The sequence below is a fragment of the Pyxicephalus adspersus genome, chromosome 4, assembly GCF_032062135.1.
Source record: "Pyxicephalus adspersus chromosome 4, UCB_Pads_2.0, whole genome shotgun sequence".
NCBI lineage: Eukaryota > Metazoa > Chordata > Amphibia > Anura > Pyxicephalidae > Pyxicephalus > Pyxicephalus adspersus.
In genome coordinates this window covers 150,416,520-150,431,534 of record NC_092861.1, presented here as the reverse complement: position 1 = coordinate 150,431,534, position 15,015 = coordinate 150,416,520, and the positions used below count along the sequence as shown (strand labels likewise).

General features: G+C 40.9%; 1 protein-coding gene and 1 long non-coding RNA gene across 6 annotated transcripts; one reads left to right on the top strand and one right to left on the bottom strand.

The window, feature by feature from the left end:
• Positions 1-905: 905 nt before the first annotated feature.
• LOC140329614 (STAGA complex 65 subunit gamma-like) lies at positions 906-7,524 on the bottom strand. Of its 5 annotated transcripts, none has more exons than XM_072409991.1 (4): positions 7,392-7,514; positions 4,385-6,562; positions 2,883-3,116; positions 906-1,301 (listed from the first exon to the last, which is right to left on the bottom strand). In XM_072409991.1, exons 3-4 carry the CDS (start codon positions 2,911-2,913, stop codon positions 1,039-1,041), a joined length of 294 nt encoding a protein of 97 aa, XP_072266092.1. In that variant the 5' UTR covers positions 2,914-3,116; positions 4,385-6,562; positions 7,392-7,514; the 3' UTR covers positions 906-1,038. The 5 variants fall into 5 exon arrangements, with proteins under 5 accessions (XP_072266092.1, XP_072266091.1, XP_072266094.1 ...); XM_072409990.1 differs by having other exon boundaries at positions 6,676-7,496; XM_072409993.1 differs by lacking the exon at positions 4,385-6,562 and having other exon boundaries at positions 7,503-7,524.
• Positions 7,525-7,579: 55 nt separating this feature from the next.
• On the top strand, positions 7,580-12,633 carry LOC140329611 (uncharacterized). The gene is made up of 4 exons (XR_011920515.1): positions 7,580-8,298; positions 9,690-9,803; positions 10,922-10,991; positions 11,950-12,633. It is a non-coding gene; the product is annotated as an uncharacterized lncRNA (long non-coding RNA).
• Positions 12,634-15,015: the final 2,382 nt, after the last annotated feature.

The following is a 15,015-nucleotide window of genomic DNA, read 5'->3' as shown; positions in this document are numbered from 1 at the left end:
ATTAATGACCGACGTGTAGCCTTTCAACAGCAAACCTCCTTGTACAATTTCCAGCTGCTTGGCTGCTATGCTGGGAGTCTCACTTATTGTATAATTATCACAGGTCAGTATCCTACGTATTCGGTACTAAGTGATATGAACAAATTTGCCTGGGTATAAAAGGTAAGCAATGTGTGCATTGTTAGCATAGTGAATATAGAATGTTAGCATAGCGAATATAGGAAAGAGGATGTGGAAGTTTAAGGCCTAAACTGTAGCATCCAAAAAACAAAAAAGCATGAGACAAATGACTGGTCACGTGTGATGACTGTGGTCTTTCTGCAGATTAACTTTTAATGACTTACCCATGTCTTAATCTGCACTGTACCTAAGGATGGAGGTAGGTGTATCAGTGGAGGTATGGCTTTGCTTTCTCCTATCAGACCTGAATCATCATTGATGACTCCAGCACTAATCACTAGTGGGGTAATGATGAAGAAGCAGTAGGCAGAGACAGCGAAGACCCACAGAATGGATGAAGATGAAGCAGGTCGACCCTTGCATTGCAGCTGCTCAGGTACAGCTTCCCCTCCAGCAATCAGCGAGCAGCACACCTGTGACACCATTGATCTCACAATGCAGATTTGAACTATAAGGCTACAAACAAAAGTGCCTAGGAATAGGAAGGAAGGATAATTTTCAGGAGGAATTCCAGACAACAATGTGATGCTTAGGAACTAACACTTCTAGATGTTCTCTAATATAGAAGATCTTCCCTTGTCGAATTAAAGTTTGTTTTAAAAAGACTCAAGTTTCTATGACTGGGACAGAGTCTTTAACCATTACGCTGCTGTCGTCTTCTTGCTCTCAAAGAAACAAGTTTCACTGCAGACTGCCTAATACCCTTTTCTCTTTACAGCACTTGATGATGTTTAATAACTTTAATGAGTCCCCGTATGGGTTAGATAACAAAGGCAATCACATTGTACAATTATAGAAATCATTAGTCTCCATAATATCAGAGATGAAGAATGTTCAGTTGAATGTGTCCCAAATGGATTACATTATCCTCATCTTTTTCCTAGGGCTTTGGTTGAAGACCGGAGAGGATCCCATTAGGCTGTCAGGTGAGTGAGATGCATAGCTGCCTTCAAAACCATTCGGGCTGCCTGGTATGGCCGAGTCACTGATTCCAGACATGGGCTCTTCAAACACGTCATTACCCAGAACGCTGTGCCCATGTACAGCCGATTCCTCATTGTCCTGAGGCTCCATCTTTACTTGTGCTAAGCTCCACAGCGGTGAGGTGTTCACATCTGATTCTGTGAATAGGAAACACAGCAGCAACTTAGAATGTGCAAATAGAAAGAGATAAAGGCAAATAAAGCTGAAGTCCAGCCATAAGAAACGTCGGCTATTCCCTCTCCACCCACTCCTAGGCCATATTGCCATTTTTATTTTCTAAAAATAAAAAATTAGGTACAGTAGTCAGAATGTTTGCTGCCCTCAGCCTAATCACTATGACTGGATACAATATATGGGTGGGGGAAAAGCCCTCCTATGTCCACCGCCTTGAAAAACATGGGTTGTGCTCCACCATAACAAGGTATCAAGATAATATAAATTTCATATTTATCACATTAACTTAATCAAAACTCATATTCTTTGATAACCACAAGATATACAATTTAATTTCATGAGCACCGAAAGCTTTTGTATAATCCGATATCACCCAATAAAATTTTTGTATACCTAGATATTACCCAAACAAAGTAACAGTGACATAATCCTCTGCACATAAGACCTGAGGGAAGGGTCTGGCAAGCCCACAACTTACAGCTTCCTGAAGAAAACTACAAGAGGTGGCGGGTACAAGACCTGCATAGTCCATCTGCACAGGGAGAGCAAGCAGCAATGACCGTCTGCATTACAGAAAATACACAGGAACTAATTTGTGCTGAACCTGCACAAATCTGAAAGAAATACACAAGAATTGGGTAACATACTCATGGCTCTTGAATTCACACAAATTACTTTTACCTGGATTTTATCTGTAAAAAGATAAATTAATCCTGAACCCAATAGGCAATAAATAGATACATTCTACAATACTTGTAATCATTGCATGCCCTTGGTGCATCGTATAGGCTGGGGGAGTAGAAAACTATCAGGCTGCCTATACACCGTAAACTTTTGTCACTGGAAACAACCTTTATTGACAGACGAACGAATGAGCGCTGTACACACAGCACCTGTTCTGTTCTATGGGGCTGGGTTGGACAAGCAAGGGGAACGGACGCTCTCCTTTTGCTGACTTGTATATCAGTTGTTCCCAGATCTGTCCTGATGGATCAACGAACATCATGATTTCATAGAGACCAGCATGAAGTTTCATAGCATTGATGATGCTAAGACCAATTGCCAAATCCCACAAATAATAAGGCCCTTAAGCTGAAGTGTCTGTGACCTCAGGGACGCCCATTTATCTGCCACATCCCCCCATTGTCACCCGGATGGAGCCCATCAGACAGTATTTAGGCTAAATGACCATAACAAAAGAGAATCTGAAAAGACAGAAATGCCAGAGCAACCATCCCTGATCCCAGGATCGTCATCCTGATTCCTCCTTTTAGTGGTCTCTGAGATAAAAGTCTGGCATACTTGTCAGGGACCACAATATACACCAATGCACCCCATTAAAGATCCCAGTCTTCTGGTTGCCATGTTGATCTTTCAGCTTCATCATGTTTTAAATTATTCCACAGATAAAAAAGGGAATCTGCACTGGATTAAGGAACATTGTCGAGCAACTGCTGTACACATAATTAATATGATAGAATGACTCTAATGTAAAGTTAGAGATAGATGCTTAAAATATAGGTGCAGAGAAATGTGTTTCTTACCTGATGGTTGGGGAGATAAATCAACCTCCATATTAGAAGAGAACCTGTCACTCTGTACTCCAAGGACCCCCGCTGACAGAGATTGATCCCCAGGTGCCAGGTCTCCTTCCAGCTCCTCATTGATGGGGAATGTGATGTCTGCAAGAGGTTTCTCTTTGATCTTGACGGATTTGGTGTCCTCTAAAACACGCTCAGGGTGGACGAGCTTCTCATACTATAGAGCTGCTTATTGACCTATGGGCACACAAAGACACATTTATTTAAGTCCTAATCCTAAAACAAACCCCCTAGTAAAAACTTTATTGAAGATTCAGTTCAAAACAAAATTCCCTGAGGCTCCCTGTCAATGCGTTTCACTCATAAATCTTAAAACAAACACCACACACACACATACCCAATAAACTTGATCTTGCAAACACATCAAATGTACAAAGAAAAATCTGTGCTGCCATTTTTCATTATTGGTCGCTGGCTTCTTCTACCATGTGTGGCCAGTCCAGAGATAACAAAATATGTATGTGTAGCAAGGTATTTAGATTCAATAAAATATGACAATGTGGTTAGCACTGTCACAAAGGAATAAAATCAGCCAAGGGGTCATACCCATACCTACTCTGTCCCAAAGTTCCCCCAGCCCTTTAATTTGGCACAGCACCTGGTACTTTTCAGTCACCACCTGCCTGTTTTTGGGTGGTTACTGATGAGTTGGGTCACAATACAGGGGCCGCCACCCACCGAACACTTTTTCCCACCCTGTTTCTGGTTTAAACACTGCTGTCCTACAGTAAAAACTCTTTCTAACTAGAGACAACTTAGGTGGATGGCACACTTTTCTATACAACTTTTATAACCACACAACTAAAATACACATATTGAAATCAATTTATTTGCCAAAGCATTTGTATACCTGAACATCCAGTCCCAAGATTTACACAGCAAAGCCCTGTCCGGCAGAGAGGGGGACCTAAAGTTTCTTCAGTAACTGTTACAGGTTTTGTCCTTCCATCATACTATGACTGGATGGTGAAGAAAAGAAGCAGAATAATGATCTTTTGTTTTCATCACTCTGCATTCACATCTTATCAGTATGTATTTTGTTACATGATCACTGCAGGACAACTGGTTGGCTCCTTCCATAGAAACCTTACGGTGATCCTTATAAAGGCTGTATGAGCCCTTCAACATAAGAGAATAACAATTTCCTCGCTTGGTTAGTAAAAGACATGTCTAGCATTGGTGCCCTATCGCCAGTCTGATGGGGTTATGGGTTTTATCATAAGAAAGCAATGGTGGGTGGTCCTTATAACAGGGATCAAATAATGACAAGTGAGCACTGTACAATCCAGAAACACTCTGAGAGCAAAGGCTGTGTGGCAATGGTGGAAGCCAGGTGGAAGCTAAACCAACAGGTGGAATAGCTTTGTAACTACTGACTCATACCTGAAATATCAAAATTGGTTTGATGGACATTTAACATTGAATTGTATCTTCTCAACTCTCACCTGTAACATGTACGTGTGATAATCTTTAATATGGTGCTGCCAGAACTTCTGAAGTGACAGGGCGCTGCCAATCCCAATTTCATGGAAGACTTGCTACATGACGTCCGGGAAAGGTACTGGCCCAGCTTGGCTTCTTGGTTCACGCTGTACCTCAGCATCTTGGTGAATTTCAGACAATACTCATGTGCCATGTCTGTGAGGGTCCCCTAAACACTTTCATTGGTGGTGTCAAAACCGGCGTGGCGAGGATAGTGGCCATGGACTGGTATATGAGTTGGCGGCACGAATGGTACAGTGAGGGAAAGCAGTATTTGATCCCCTGCTGATTTTGTACGTTTGCCCTTTGACAAAGAAATGACCGGTCTATAATTGTAATGGTGGGATTATTGTAGCTGTGAGAGACAGAATAACAACAAAAGAACCCTCAAAAACCCAGTGCTCAAAAGTCAGAGCTTGATGTGCATTGTAATGAGTGAAATAAGTATTTGATCCCTTTGCAAAAGATGAGTTAGTACTTGGTGGCAAACCCCTTGTTGGCAATCACAGAGATCAGACATTTCTTGTAGTTGGCCCCAGGTTTGAACACATCTCAGGAGGGATTTTGTCCCACTCTTTGCAGATCCTCTCCAAGTCAGTAAGGTTTCGAGGCTGATGTTTGGCAACTCGAACCTTCAGCTCCCTCCACAGATTTTCTATGGGATTAAGGTCTGGAGACTGGCTAGGCCACTCCAGTACCTTCATGTGCTTCTTCTTCAGCCACTAATTGTTTGGCTTGACCATGTGTTTTAGGTTACCTATCCACAACCATTTTCAATGCCCTGGCTGACGAAAGGAGATGCTCACCCAAGATTTGACGGTACATGGCCCCGTCCATTGTCCCTTCGATGCGGTGAAGGTGTCCTGTCCCCTTAGTGGAAAAACACCCCCAAAGCATAATGTGTCCGCCTCCATGTTTGACGGTGGGGATGGTGTTCTTGGGGTCATAGGCAGCATTCCTCCTCCTCTAAAAACAGAGAGTTGAGATGATGCCAAAGAGCTCAATTTTTGTCTCATCTGACCACACCTTCACCCAGTTCTCCTCTGGATCGTTCTGATATACACTGGCAAACTGCAGACGGGCCTGCACATGTGCTATCTTGAGCAGGGGGACCATGTGGGCTCTGCAAGATTTCAGGCCTTCATGGTATTAGAAACATAATTTTATATGATATCTTGCTTTTGTACGTAACTGAAGGCGAAGTGAAGGGCAGAACATACGTCATATGTCTATCTTACTTGACAAAGATAATGCTTTTTCAGAGTTTGAGACTGCCCAGAAGGCTGGAGCATATTCATGAGTTGTGTTAACATGTAATCTTTGTTATCTATTTCTGTATGTATGCCCATATTTGAATGTATGGAATGGTATTATATTGCATTGTAACTATATTGTGGGACATCACATCCATCAGGCATCACCACACACACAAATACACATATTTACACTCATGTATTCTTATTGAAGTTCTGCTGTAATTTTTAATGAAGATTTTTGAATAAATACACAAGTTTTTTATGATACAGAAGAGAATCCGGTTCTTAATGCGCCCAAACAATAAATTATATTATTACCTTTTTTAAACACGGCGCAGTGTGTTACCAATTGTTTTCTTGGTGACTATGGTTCGAGCTGCCCTGAGATCATTGACAAGTTCCCTCCGTGTAGTTCTGGGTCGCTTTGTGACCCTTCTCATGATCAGGAGGGGAAATCTTGCATGGAGCCCCAGACCGAGGGAGATTGACAGTTATTTTGTGTTTCTTCCATTTGCGAATTATCGCGCCAACTGTTGTCACCTTCTTACCAAGCTGCTTGGCGATAGCCTTGTAGCCCAGTCCAGCCTTGTGTAGGTCTACAATCTTGTCCCTGACATCCTTAGACAGCTCTTTGGTCTTGGCCATAGTGGTTAGTTTGGAATCTGATTGATTACTTCTGTGGACAGGGGTCTTATATACAGGTACTGTAACAAGCTTGGATTAGGAACACTCCCCTACAGAGGGTAATCCTAATCTCAGCTCTTTACCTGCATACAGGTAAGACACCTGGTCATTTCTTTGTCAGAGGGCAAACAAAATCAGCAGAGGATCAAATACTTCTTTCCCTCACTATAGCAGGGTTTTGTGACAGGCTCTCCTTTTCCCCTAATGAAGAATATCAGAGATAAGATTTAACATCATCTAAAATGTCCCCTAAAACTTTCACTACCCAGTCAGCATCCCAAATCCCCCCTCTGATTGTGTGCTACTTCCCCCACCTTTTAGATTGTAAGCTCTTCTGGGCAGGGTCCTCTTCTGTGTAGTTTCTATCCATCTGTCATTTCCTGCCCCTATTTAATGTACAACGCTGCATATTATGTTGGCGCTATATAAATACTGTAAAATAATAATAGTTATTATAAAACTCCTATTTCCTTTCTGTAAAGGTGTCTCCATCTCCCTAAAATTTAAAGCGGTTTACATTTATCCCCCCATCCCCAAGCAGTATATACTGACCCCCACTGCTCGGTACAGCTGCTAAGAGGAAAATAAAACCCTAAGGTACATGTCACACAGGGCTATGGCCTATCCATGGGGTCCCTGCTCCTCCATGCAATGCTGACAGATCCTACTAGATGACTACTAGGAGAGGACAGCAGCAGTGTATTATAAATAGCTTCCTAAAAACATCCTGTCACCCTGCCTCAGTATTCCTCTCTAGTGTTATCCCCAGACCCTTTTAGCTGGGCGCACCACCCGGCACTTTTCAGTGACCACCACTCGGCTGTTTTTGGATGGTAATGAAGAGTTGGGTCTAATACAAGGGCTGCTACCAACCTACATTTTATTCCACCTCACCTCTATATTGAATATTGCCTCCCAGTAGCCCTGATACAAGTAGCAGCCTGGGCCTTAGATTTCTGTCTAAAGGGGTAGATGAGAAGAGAACCTGTCACTCTGTGCCCCAGGGACCCCCACTGGCAGAGATTGATACCCAGGTCTCCTTCCAGGGAATGTGATGTCTATAAGAGGTTCCTCTTTGATCTTGACGGGTTGGTTATTACACTCAGGGTGGCCGAGCTTCTCGTTCCCCGGTTCCTCTCACCTCCTCAGCCTCGGTGTTTTCGATGGCGCACCGCTAGTGACGTCATCAGCCTACGACCTCCTCACGTGACCGGAAGAGCCTCCTGACGTTTCTGTTTTGTGCTCTTCTTACGGTGAACCGGAGGATCTGTGACAGTGGCGCTGAATACAAAGAAGACACTCGGTTTGACCCCAATAGCGGTGAACGGGCCACCAGGGCCCTGGAGGATAGGGGCAATGCTTCTTGGACCATTAGAGGCCCCAATAATAGCAGTGAGAGCCCCCAGAGCCGGTCAAGATCCCAATGAGTCCAGGGGCACTGAGGGGTCCTGTGGTACCAGGGCCCGGAAACCTGAGGGGCCTGGACTCCTGAAGGGCCCGGGAATTCTAACTTCTAAGCCATGAGACCTCCAGCCATACCAAGACTGGCACAGATGAGGGGCCCCATCATGGCGAGACCACCTGCACCACTGAGGGCCCCAGGGATTTTACCCCCAGGAGTAGTCGGGCCCCCGGTCATTCCAGGTCCATCGGCAGTGAGGTTGGCAGCGGATATTTCAGAGAACATCACTGAGTTCTTTTTGATTCAGCACCAGGGACAGCGGCCCATGTGGATCAGTTACTGTATTGTCCCTTTCTACAATAACCTCCTGCCTGCTCCGGTATTTTGTAAAGTGGGACTTTAGTTTTTCTTTAAATCTCATAAGATGATTCTACATGATAATTCAGGAAAACCTTGCGTGATTTAAACCTTCAGAATTCCCAGGAATCTTGGCAGAAGGATCCGGACATACCATCACCTTGGCCCCTTATCAGAAGTAGGATGAAAGAGAGGGTGTTCTAACTTTTTTTTTGGATCCCTACTTTTTAAAGAGTACACTGAACTTCAGATCACTTTAAAACAGCGGTCGGCAACCTTTTCAGGTTCGCGGACCACTAAAATCACCAGCTCCCCACTGCGCATGCACGGGGAGCCGGGTGTCAATCAGAGTGACGTCATTATGACATAACCCCACCCACTCTCCCACCGGGGACCAAGTACACGGCTCTGGCTGGTGCTCCACCCCAGCGAGGTTCTTCTGACCCTGCTCGGGGTTGCACCGACCAAAGCCGTGGACCCCCAAAATTTTCTCAACCACCAGTTGGCGTCCGCTGCTTTAAAATAAAAGCTATTCCTAGGTTTATAAACATACCCCTATTTTGTGTGTGTGGTGTCCCCATGTCTCTCCATATTCTGATTACCACTTCAGGCTCCAGCTGACAGCTTTACCCAACTTTAAACCTTCTCCCCACCTATGTAATTGCATAGTCAGTCGCATGCAAAAGTAAAAGTATGTGCATAATTCACTTTCAGAAGAACCGAACATGTTACAGTGATAGCAGAATAAGATCATGTTCTAGGTTTGGTATATGTACATTGTGACGCTTCAGGACTGCAGTGCAAATGAAGCACCGTTTAAGGCATGGGTTTCAAACTCAGGCCCATGGGCCAAATCTGGCCTGCCCTGTAATTATATTTGGCCCGTGAGACAATACCAAATGTCTACTAGAGCTAGCCTGCCGGTAGACAGTGCATGCACCGCTAATACTACAAATCCCAGAATGCTTTGCTGGCGCATCAATCAGGATCCACAAGCACCCCTCCTCTGTTGACATTCATTACCAACCTTCCTCAAATGTAGATATTTTTTTTAAAAAATATCAAGGTTTGCCTGCGACTTTGTACAAATTTTTAATTTTGGCCCACCGTGTGAGTTTGACACCTCTGATTTAGAATATTCCAAAAAAACAAACCAGAAAAGAGGCAAGAGCCAAATTAGGTGACTGTCATGTGACCTCTGTACGCTGCATTAAATGGCCACCCTTAATCAGGAAATGCCCCAATGTCCCCAGGACCATTTATCACACTTACTAGGTTATATTTAGGTTATTTGAGAATTTTTGGCAAGTTTAGGAAAGACACAAAAACAAAACAGCTGATACACCCAGTTGTTAGAATACTGAGCAATTCATAAAGTGCATGCTAAAGTTCAAGGGTAACAATCTGCCCCTAAAGCAAGCCTGGGCTGGACTAGCAGTTCCTTCTAAGGCATTCATATTCTACCAGCCAGGCAATTATACCTAAATCTTTCTTATTAGATCTTACCAAGGCATAAAAATGTATCCAGGCGTATTGTATTTTTGTTAATCATTCTCCTGTTTGTTGAAGGTGAAGATGCGATTGAAGAGGAGAGTGAGGAGAATCCCATCGTCATGGAGTTTCAGGAAGAACGGGAAGCTTTGTACCTCAAGAATCCTAAGAAAGCTTTGCAAGGGCAAGAAGGTATGTTTATGGAGAGAATATTCGGGGGCATTTATCACATTATTTATATTAGTTACAATAGGGAAGGATAAATCTCAGGAGAAAGTAATATGTGATCACTAAAAAAAAAAAAATCAATAAAATGTTTTTTTTTTAGCAGTTAAATCTGACAAGCAGACCTATCATTATTATAGCATGGTACTTAGTTCTGTGCAACACTCTTTGGAGAAATTACATACCAGGATTTAATTCCAACCAGAGGCATTTTGTGGAGTTTGTATATTTTTTATCTGTTTTCATCTCAGTCCAAGTCACAGTATTAAAGCGCACTATTAATGTTGGAAGTCTGTATGCAAATGTAGCTTCCTCCTTCAAACCGATAGGAATAGGGAATATAGTATTTGTGTAAGTTCGCTCAGAATGCAGGATGTTGCTTGCTTTAAAGCTGAGGGTGGGGTTATATTAGTGATGCCAGTTAATTTTTGTTTCATTCACGTGTTGTAGAGATACTCTTTTTCCCAGTGCTGGAAGTAACAGAAAATATCTACTGTGAGTGTTTTAACCTTCCTTCTTATAAATGAGAGGTAAAGGTAAAATCTCCTTATAGCTTGCTATTAAACTCTTCAAATCCCCTGAGGAAGCCTCATTGGGCGAAACGCATCGGAAAAGGAGACTTTTGTTTATACTTACATTTAAATTAATATTTTATTATAATTAATAAAATTAATTATATTAATAGCAAATTAAGTTCAGTCCTCATCTCTAAAGAGTGTTTACCTTTTGTGATAACTTATGTATGATTTGGTTTATTCTTTGAATTTTATGTTTTTTGATTAATAATAAAGTAAATATTTTTGTCAGTCAACAATAGAGTGCAATTCAAAAAGCCTTCCTTTTCTCTTTCCGTCCTTTAGGGGACCTTACCTGTTATATATAAAGCAAAAAAAAAAAAAGCCTAGGCTTACAATTTAAATTATATATGAAAGCTATTCACAAAAAAAGGCATGCAGATGGCTAAGGACTCCAGCATGGCCAGTGGTTTGCTTGCCTTTTACTAATTAACTATTCCTGCATTGCATCTCTGTGTACCTGTACATAACTAGGGACAATGGAATAAAACTGCTTTTTGTTTGTTTTAGGGGAAGAACTGGAATTTGAATATGAAGTGAGGGGCCCAGGGTCCTGGCTGTGTGGAATAAAGTATGTCTGGTATGTCCTATATATATATATATATAATATCATAATAATTTCTGCTTTCTGTCATTCAACAGCTTCTGGTAATGAAGTATTTTTTTCTAATATACTTCCTTTACAACTTTTCATGCAGATACAATGCTGTTCCTTTCCAATAGTTTTCATGTTGTAATGATCAGAACATTTCTCTGTTTTGTTTCTAATGATATCCAAAGTTCTGTTGTAGTTACAAAACTGACAGTTGTAGGTAATTTACACTATTGCCTTTAGAAAAAGCAAGAACATTCTACCTACTGTTTCTGCCTTTGTTTCTGCAGTGTCCAGATTTAGTTTAACATATTCATTTCTATATGACTGATGTACATCTCAATGTGGAATTGCCAGGACTGCTTTGTAGGTTGAAGTAACTCCCAAGTGCATCGCTGGAAATGCACAAACTTCTTAATTAGTCCTCTCTGTACTGCTCAGTACATTCAGTATAATAGAAACATTCTAAAGGTCCAACTGCTTTGCTAACGCCATATATTCTGCATGGCCTGTGTGACCTCTCAACCCTTAGCCTGCCTACTGGACAGGGAAAAAACAGCATTAGGCAATTACAGTAATCCCTCTGCTCATTCTGCTCTCTTCTCCTATTAGCCTAAATCTGCCCAACACTTTCTGCACAGTTGATTGGCTCACAAGCTTCCCCCCTCCTCCCTGCAATTGCTTCTGTATAGAAGATAAAAGGAGGCTGATACCTGGTAATATTAAGGTATTAACATTGGTTGCAAATGTTTGCATTCATTAGCTTTTTTTTTTATCTACCTGGAGTTCAGGGTTAACTTTTCCTCGCTGAGGACTACATGATTGCACATGATTTATTGTAAGAACATTTAAATTTAACAACAGTCAAAAGGGAAACATTGTTTCAGGGAGCATAAGGACAAACATTGATTACTGCAAAACATAAAACTGACTTTTTCTTTTCTAGACTGTACAACTGGAGCTTGTGGAAAAGGAAATGTCCGAGATAGCAAGAAAAGTTAAGAACATCTCACACATGTAATGAAGTCTTCTGTGCCTATGTGACCCATCCCTGCTGCACCCTTCAGGCTCTGCATTGTATATTTGTAGTTTAAGTTTTGTTTCAAGAGGTAAAGCTGATTTTAATTCCAAAAAATGAATAGACTGTTAAACTCTAAACTCAGTGTTTGTTGCATTGCTTGCCATCAGCTGGAGGTAACCATGCATAATACTTATTTTCTCCCAATGTTTATGCTCCTGTGAACACCATTCAACCATTTTTTAAAACAAAGAATTGTGTAGCAAGGACCCTTCTCTGCATTATACTGGCAAGGTTTCAACTTTGGCTATAGCTGATTTAAAAAGAAAATACTCCTTTTTGTTAGGATGTGACTAGAATGTATTTAGTTGATTAAAATTGAAGATGCAGTTGGACTTTATTCTGCATGATGTGGCTGTTATAGTGGGTTGTTAACCTCCTGGGAAGTTAATTTCTGTCCAAATTTTTTATCTAAAAGCGGTACATTGTCTTTCATTAAATAGTATTTTACTGGTATCTTACCCCAAGTACACTACACGCTAGTTTCCCGACTGCTAGCAACATCTGTTGGAGATGCGGAGTGGAGATTGGTACTATATACCATAGTTTTTGGTCATGACTTCTCATAATATCGTACTGGACTAGAGTTAATGCCTCCTCTCTGAGATACTAGACACTCCGATCTCACTTATGTAGTCATTTATTTATTGGGCTTACCTATATATAACCTTTCTAAATTGAATAGGAAATTGGCTTGCCACATTTTAACGGCTGCTAGGTGCCTTATTCCTAAACACAAGAAATCTCCTTCCCCCCAGGGTATTATTGAGCTCTATGCTAGGATAAAAGATATGCATCTCATGGAACATCCCACCGCCAGAATATATGATAGGTTTGAAAAATTGGGCCCCTTGGGACTCCTATTAATTGTCCAATTCTAATATGTTTTGTCATGTTTCCACTGATCCTAACTTGGGTCTTGGTAATATGTCTTCTGCTATATTCCCCTCCAGACTAACTCCAGAAACTTCACCTAACTGATACCATACACCTGTTTTTTTCTGTCCTACATCCTCATATGTTCCCATGCTTATCCCCCCTCTATCTTTTCTATATAATTTCTTTTAGAATAGTGGTCGAACCTCTATGCATCAAAACCTGCCTTTTGTGTATTCTTTAACTATTTTTATCTTATAATTATTGAGAAAAGTGTTTCTGCTTTTACCATTGTTATTATTTTCTACCTAGAGTAACATATGTATATATTAAAAGTGTTGCCATTTATGATTTGTGTTAAATTTCTTGTTTTTGTTTTTTTTGTTTCATATTGTGCGGTTCGTGGCTCTATGTTTATTTTTATATTTAGTGATCTTTTTCGCTTTGTGTTTTGTTTGTTTAAAAAAATCAATAAAAATTACAATTTAAAAAACATAAATTATTTTACACTGTAAGCCTTTAATTCTTAGGCATAACTCACTGAAATATGTCCAACATTTATTTAATTTAATAATAAACTTTAATTAAAAAACACAAAAATCTGTTAAAACAAAGATGCATAAAAATACTGAAACCTGTAATATAACTGTACAGTAGCATAATATATATATATATATATATATATATATATATATATATATGTTATATAATATAATTAATAATTTGTATTGGATTCAATACAGTTATTTTGTATTGAATCCAATTCAAAATAATTTGAATTTCCTGCCGTGCCTCCCGCATGCACCAATGTCATCGGCAACTCCATGGGAATGTCAGTGCACTTGCCGGCTGAAGATCAAAAGAAGAAGACACAATAGACAGATGGGATCTGATGGGCAGGATGCCGATGGGACCAGGTAAGTGTTTTTTTTAATGGTTTTAGCTACCCCGAGTGTGGCTCGGGGTTACCGCTTTTAGCATGTTTTTTTACCCCAAGCCACACTCTGGAACACCCGCTAAGGAGGTTAATCAATGACATACCCATTCCCCAGCCAGACGCCTCTCCTCTGCCAGTCTGCTCTCTCTTGGCTTCTTCAAAGGGTTCCTCCTCCTCGTCAGAGTCATCACCCAGCATTCTTCTGTGAAAACAAGGGTACAATAAATCAAAAATACTGAAACGTGTAATATAACTGTAACAGTAGCATACATATATATATATATATATAAATGATTACTTTGTATTGATTTCAGTACAGTTATTTTGTATTGATGCCAATACAAAATAATTTCAAATTCCCACCAGACCAAAGTCTTTTTTTATTTTTTTTTTAGCTACCCCGAGTGTGGCTCAGAGTTTCCGCTATCAGCTGTTTTTTTCCCCTGAGCCACACACTAATACAAGCATCCATTAGTGATCACTGCACTATTTCTCCTAATATAAAACGATGCAGCATACCATACACAAAAAAAAGCCTTAAGCACCACAGAGTCATTTCTCTCAATGGAACAAAAAGCTGCTTCATTGGAGGAGAGCCTGGTCACATGACCTGTCACTTACATGACAGACACTTCTCCAGGAATGTCTCTGCTCTATTCATTGCCTGCACACTGCTTCTAATTCATAGCTTGGACAGCGAAGCGCATTTTAATGTTTTTATGTGCAACGTGTCAAATCTAGAAAACCATTGTTATGCACCGCAACATCGGGTAAGATAAGCCCCATCTTTGGAGTCAGGAGTAATAATAGCAACCATGGACAGTAATGTCCATGACGGCATAGAGGGCACCCTCAGTATAATTGTGTTTCAATTCTCATTAGTGTTTTATTTAAACAACCTCTTTCCTTCAATGTCAGTAAAATGTAATTTCAGATCATACACAACCATTCCACTCTGTCCCTAATGAGGCCAAGACTGTCCATTTATTTTAGATGTAGATCACTCTGCCTGACAATACAGTCTCTATAAAGCCCTGTGTAAGCTGTCAGTACAAACGTGTGAAATAAATCTGCACTACAGCTAGAGGCTGAAATAATTGGCTCGATATGTGACCGTAATT